Here is a 7,185-nt window from a genome sequence, read left to right on the forward strand (position 1 = left end):
GTGTATCTTTTAGATATTTCTTTGCTGGTTTCCTTGGGGATTACAATTGGCATCCTAAATTTATAATAACTTTCTTTGAATTGATACCAACTTAACCTCAATATAAAAACTGTTCTGTGAAGCTATGTCCCCCTTTTTAGCTTGTTTTTTAATAAAAATTTGTCTTTATATATTGTGTTTTTATACATCTCTATACGTAATGTGCCCATTAACATAGATCTGTAATTATTATTTCATGCATTTGTCATGTAAATCATGGTGTTACATTTCAAAAATATAATTCTGGCTTTAATTTTTACCTATGGTTACTGGAGTTTTTAAATTTTTTGTATGGCTTTTAATTACTGTCTATTGTTCTTTTATCTTAGCCTGAAAGACGACCCTTACCATTTCTTGCAAGGCGGTTCTATTAGCAACAGGCTCCCTTACCTTGTGTTTCATTGGGAATGCTTTACTTTCTCCATATTTGAAGAGTAACCTTTCTTAATATAGAATTCTTGGGTGACAGGTTGTTTCTTTCAGAAGTTTAAAAATGTCATTGCAGTCCCTGTTGGACTCCATTGAATTTGATGAGAAATCTGTTGTTAATCTTATTGAGGATTTCTTGTATTTAACAAGTTGCTTTTCTCTTAATGCTTTAAAAGTTCTCTTTTCCCTTGGCTTTTATCAGTGATTATTATGTATTTTAGTTTGGATCTCTGTATTTTCTTCTTGTGGTTTCTCGATCCTTTTGAATGTGTAGATTCATATCTTTCATCATATTGGGACTTTTTCGCTTTATTTTTTCAGATACTCTTTGCCTGTTTCTTTCTCTCCTTTCCTTCTGGGATTCCCCTTGTGTGTATGTTGGAAGGTGTATGGGTTTCCTAGGCACTTTTTTTCTTTTTCATTCTTTTTTTTATACTCCTTCTGAAACATGGAACTCAAGGTGCTGTCTTCAAGACCTCCAGTTAACATACACTTATCATTATAATCCAGTCTTGAAGACAGGATGATCATGGGTCAGAAGAAAGTAAAAATTCTCAAAGCTTTCCTGCCATTTTTAAGTTTATTTTTTCCCCCACCCTCTTTAATTCCATGCCCCACACACACTTCCACCCCTGACCCATGGATGTTGCCATTTCCCCTTAAGAACTGGATCTATGAAGGCAGGGCGTCCCCTCCCACACGCTCGCAGCGTGCACCAGGGGCTTGGTGCATCTGGGGTATGGTCCATAGCTCCACCTGGGGCATGAGCCCAGGACCTTCTGTGTGCAAAGCAGATGCGCTAACCACTACACTATGTAAAAGTTACTTTTTTCTTGATTTAGTATTTGTTTGGTTACTGCATACCTTTCACCCTCTTTTCCACAGTCCTGACAAAATTGGTTCTGACAGTTCCTGCTTGATTTTTTTTGATGTTTCTGTGGTAGAATGTGTCCATGGAGCTGCCTGCTCCACCATTTTTGCTGACATAAATCTGGATATTTTTGGATTCCTAAAAACTTGAGTTTTGTTCTGAAATAGTTATGTTCCTTGGAAACAGTTTGATCTTTCTGAGTATTCTACCCAATGCCCTGTGACATGAGTTTTTCCAGTCTGGCTAGGAGAAACCATCACTGATCTTAGCCCTTTGTGCTTGCTGGATACTGTTCCCATTAACGTTTTGGATGGTTCTTTTTCCAACTTCATGCAATTTATTCATTCACATGTTCTCTGTTCAATACTCGAGTGGTACTCTCTGTGTGTGTCTCTCTGTGAGTGTCCTTTTTGTGAACAGTTTTCATTTCTTGTATTTTGTTCTGTTAAATTTAGCTGCTTTGGTCTCACCAGATCTCCTAAACTTCGGGGAGTGGCCTGGGCTTGGCCTCAGTTTCTCTCTGTGTGTCTTGGCCTGGAAGAACTCTCAAGACATTAAACTGGGGAAACCAAGGGCTCACCTATTTGTTTCTTGTCTCTCTGGGATTGCTTTCCTTCCTGACCTGATTTCCACTGTCTTGAAAAACCATTGCTTCAGTTATTTTGTCCATTTTTTTGGAGTGGAGGTATGCACTGTTTCATGCTGGAGGCTAAATTTGGTCCCTGTTATTCTATCTGAACTAGAAATAGAAGACTTCTACAGTTCCTTCTTAACCTTGATCATTTTTCTTATTGTTCCTCTTTTTCTTCTTTTCTTTCTTATTTGTGATTATACGAACATTTTTAGCATTGATTTTAATCAGTTTAATAATGCAGTCAATTAGTATTGCAATTAAATTTAATGACGTTAAATTTAATTAATGACATTAATTACTTAAATAATCTTTTTTGGCTATATCTCTTTACATATATATAAATATTAATATGTATGTAGTGATTTGGGAATTATTATTTTTATACCAGTAAATTCAGTGTACCGTGTGTAGCACTTTGTACAAAATGTAGAAACCTTGAAACCATATAGATGTCTTTTAACTGCTCTTTCCCCAGTCTTCCTAATAATTTTAGTATGTATTAAACTTATATACATTGAAAACTTTACCCAACAGCATTCAATTTTTGATGTAAAGCAGTCATATGTATTTTAAGTGAAAGAAGGTATTATTGTTTTATCCAGTCAGTATCCATTGAAAGTATCTACATGTTTATCATGCTTTATTTTTTTCTTCATCTTGGAGCCTCCTTCTTGGCTTATTTTGTTGTTGTTGCCTGAGGGAAATCGTTCGGTGCTCCATTCAATGGAAATTTGTTTAAAGATGTTTTGGGGCTTTATTTATCCAGTTGTTCTTTTGATGATAACTTGCCTTGTGGTGGTTTAAGATTTTTATCTTTTTCTTTTGGGTTCCTATAGTTTTACCTATGTGCCTGGGTATAGATTTATTTTTATTTACTTTGGAATTTGTTATGGTTCTTCAGTTCATGACCTGCCATCTTTCTTCTGTTTGGAAAGTTTTTAGGTATTACCATTTCAGATGTTGCTTTTGTGTCATTTTCTCTTATATTTCTCTGTGACTTATGTGTGAGGCTTGTTAATACTGTTCATGTCTTCTGTCTTTTTGTATTTTTCATTCTTTTGTGTTTTGTGCTAACATTCCGGATATTTTTTTCTGAGCTGTTTTCTTGTTGCCCTCTAATTCTGTTTTCTTCTATGTCTAAACCATTGTTAATACTACCCACTGATCTAAAAAAAATTTTTTTTACTTATGAAATTTTTATTTGGTTTATTACTATAGTTTTCCATTTTTTGAATAAATTTTCAATTTTGTGTTGTATTTATTTGAACTTAATAAGCATAGTTATTTTAATGCTTATATCTAAAATTCCAAAAAAACAGATCCGTTTTTATTTTCTTGTTTCTGTGGGTTTTCATTCATGCAGTTCTGACTCCTGTGTGTTTGGTACTTTTTATTGTGCTGAAAATGCTAATGAACTAATAGTAGACATTATTTGTAGTCAAGATGACATTGTTTTCCTCCAGAGAGGATGTATATTTACTTCTGTCTGGTGCCTGGGGGCTCTTGTAATTTAGGATTACATGAATCAGATTTCAGAGTTTGAGATGATCAAAGACCAGCTGCAGTCTTTTTGCGGGTGTATTTTTAGTTTATTGTTACTCCTGGCTTGCAGCCTTTCAGTCTTGTAGCTGAAAGAGAGTGAGGGGTTTACTAGTTCCCCTTCTCCCTTGGTTATCTGTGGACATACATCCCTGTACTTCCAGCCTTCTTTGTTTGTCAAAAGCATCTTTCACCCTCTCAGCTGCTTTCTCTGAAATAGGCAAATAAATATCCCCTGGGTGGCAAAAGTGGCCAAAAGCTGTACTCACCACCCTGGACTTTCATCCTTTTTCAGTTTTGGATCAGTAATTCCTCACTGTCATTTCAGCTCTTGAAAATTAAAAGAAACATTAACATTCAATATCAATTATTAAAGTATTTTAAGTGAAATATTAAAACGAATATTAGTATTAGTAAAAATATCAATTTAAAAATTGACATTAATGTAAAAGTAAAAACATTTAATATTGACATTTAAGATTTAGTATTATTTATTTTTACAGTGATTCTCAGTGTTGGTTTGAATTGTTTATAAGAAGTGTCAGTCATTGTCAGAATCTGAATTTTAAGATGTTTCCCTTTTTTTTGTATTTCTGTGCATAATAACTAGAGAAATGCTTAAGAGTGCTTTATTAGTAGTGGTTTGACTATTCAGTCAATAATGAGGATTTGTTATGTTTTTATCATGTATTTGCTTAAGTAGGAATTTAAGGGATCTCTTTAGAAAGTTAATGATTTTATTTATCTTTGAAAAAGCTTTATTGAAAACTGGAAAATGACATTATTTTTATTTATTTGTTTTTAGGTTGGGCTCATGTTGTTTGTGCCCTGTATATTCCAGAGGTACAGTTTGCCAATGTTTCCACAATGGAACCAATCGTTTTACAGTCTGTTCCACATGATCGTTATAATAAGGTACAGTCGATATTATTTTATTGATGTTTGAATATAATTCTTTTGTTTTAAAACTCGGAAGTACAAATGAATTTTTTGTACTTGTTTTATTATAAGTCTACATTACAAATTTTAAATTACAGGCCTCCATCAAGTTCCAGAGATTTAGAAAAAGTGTAATTACTATGGTAAACTACAATTATTAAAATGTTACTAAGATCACAGGAATACAAGACAAATAAACAAAAATTTATTACCATTTAACTCATGTAGGTATTTAGTATTCTAACATTTACATAACATTTTAATTCTTATAGATTTGTCCTCTAAGAATTACTGACCTTTTATGCTCTTTCAGACATCAAAGTTCTGTTAAATTTGAATTAATCATTATTTGATATAATAGTCATTATGGCATTACACATTCTTTCTTAAGAGATAATTCTGTTATAGAATATTATTTGCTCCTTTCCCTCCCTCAAACTATTTTCTGTCCCCAAGATAGGATTTTTATTGTTAGCTTTTAAAAAACCTTAATGTTTGATTTTTTTCCTATATTTTTTTCTTGATTTTGTACATGTATATTGTTGTTTCATTCTTTTTTGCATGTTACTTTTCTCTTGTCCATTGTGCCTTTCAATATAGTGTTACCATTTATTTGTGGCACCTGTTGATTTATTCCATCTGTGGGAGAAAGTGACACTGCAGCAATTTTAAGTTTCAATATTTTTGTATTAAATATTTTAAATATATATTAGTATTAAACAAATGTTTTGTATTAAAACGTTTTCATATTTGTAATGCAGATTATTAATATTTTTAAGTTTGAAAACACAGAAAAATAAATAGAAAAATGCAAGACAGAAATCATCCTAAATCTTCTCATGCATTTTATTCTAGATTTTGTGTGCATTTTTACATATATTCTATACTTGTAAAAGATTTGGATAATATTGCTTATATTGCTTTGTCTGTGTTTGAAAATTAATTAATCTGAACATCTTTTTGTGTCAATAAATTATATTTTTGCCATTATTTTTAGGGCTACTTAGCATATAATACAGAATTTGTTAGTTCTGATATACTGTAATTTAATTAAGGAACCCCTTATTGTTGAAGTGCCTCATTTGATATTTGGCATGTATATACCAACAGAATCTCTATGTAAAAGGTTATGAACACTTTGGAAGCTTCAGTAAGTATATTGTATGAAATTGTCTTCTAGAATGTAGTTTCTAATTTATACTACATTAGTGATATGTGAGATTGCTCATAATCATGTCTCTTGTTATATACTCTTATATCTCTTTATACATTGTTATCACTGTATTACCATTAAAACAATCTTTGCTGTTCTTTTTAGTGAATGAGTATCGATAAGGTTAAATATTTAAAAAAAATTTAAGATTATTCATGCTTGTAATTGACCTTGACTAGCTCTTTGTTCACTTTAATATTGCAATGTTTTGATTTTTTTATTACAAAGCATTTTTTATATTAGAAATACTAGTTTCTTCTTGCTATGTATGCTTTTGATTATAATGTAACATTCGCTTTTTAACTTTCATTATGTCTTCATGGTTTTGTGGTTATTCTAGCAGGTCAGTTTTTTCTAGTTCAGAAGTTTAAATTTTTTATATAATTTACAAAATATTCTATTGTTTCTGCTTTTGATTCCATGCAAAGAAAATCATTAATGTATATTTTTAGTACTTTCAAAGTTCATTTTTAAAATACTTGTTTTTCCTTTTAATTTTGAAATAATTTCAAACTTACAAAAAGGTTGCATTAATAGTACAAAGAGCTCTGCCTTCCCTAAACCAATTGAGAGTAATTTATCAATATAATACTGACCACTCCTGTGAATTTCCCATAAAGAAGGACTTTCTCCTACATGACTAGAATACAGCCATTAAAATCAAGGTAATTAGCATTTATGCATTATTACTATCTACTCCACAGACTTCATCATTATTTCTCTAATTTCTGCATTTTTTTTTCAGTAATGTCTTTCATAGCCAAAAGATCACAGAATATATTTTGTCTCTTAAGTTTTCTTTAATCTGAAATAGTAACTCAATTTTCCCTTGGCTTTTATAATTTTGATACTTCTGAAGATTACAGGCCCCGTATTTTGTAGTGTCCCCTGTTTGGATTTTTCTAATGTTTCCTCATGATTAAATTCAGATTATGTGTTTTGGCTGGAATATCACAGAAGTGATGCTGAGTTCGTCTCATTGCATCTTATCAGGTGGTACATGATTTCAGTTTTTCCCATTACTGGTGATGTTACCTTGATCACTTGGTTAAGGTGCTGCCTGCAGAGTTTCTCCACTGGGAGATTAATCCTTTTCCCCTTTATGATTAATAAATATTTTGTTGGGGAGGTACTTCGTATGTAAATATCTTGTTCCTTGTGCCTTTTACCCACTAATTTTTGCATCCATTGTTATTTCTTGACTTAATTAGTTACTATGATTGATGACAAATGGTGCTTTTCTAATTCCATCAAATCTTTTACATTCATCAGTTGGTATTACACTTTAAGAAAAAGCTTTCTATACTCCTAAATTCTTTTTATTAGTATGGAGTAATATGGACTGTGTTACTATTTTATTTTAAGGGGTCATTCCTCAGTACTCTCATTTATTTTGATGCTCATATTATCTCAGGTTTGGCTGCTGGGACCCCTTCAGGCTGGCTTCTGTATCTTTAAACATGTTTCTACCATTCTGTGAGCACTTCTTTACTTCTCACACAGCTGTGTATTCTGTGCTCA

At 31.9% G+C, this 7,185-nt stretch overlaps 1 protein-coding gene across 1 annotated transcript in view; it reads left to right on the plus strand.

Moving 5' to 3' along the window:
- The window catches only part of MLLT10 (MLLT10, histone lysine methyltransferase DOT1L cofactor), a 188,669-nt gene that overhangs the window by 61,365 nt on the left and 120,119 nt on the right, over positions 1–7,185 (plus strand). Inside the window, 1 exon segment of the mRNA XM_025043458.1 lies at positions 4,318–4,427. Coding sequence (XP_024899226.1) covers positions 4,318–4,427 — 110 coding nt within the window.

This window comes from Pteropus alecto, unplaced genomic scaffold (assembly GCF_000325575.1).
Source record: "Pteropus alecto unplaced genomic scaffold, ASM32557v1 scaffold11, whole genome shotgun sequence".
NCBI lineage: Eukaryota > Metazoa > Chordata > Mammalia > Chiroptera > Pteropodidae > Pteropus > Pteropus alecto.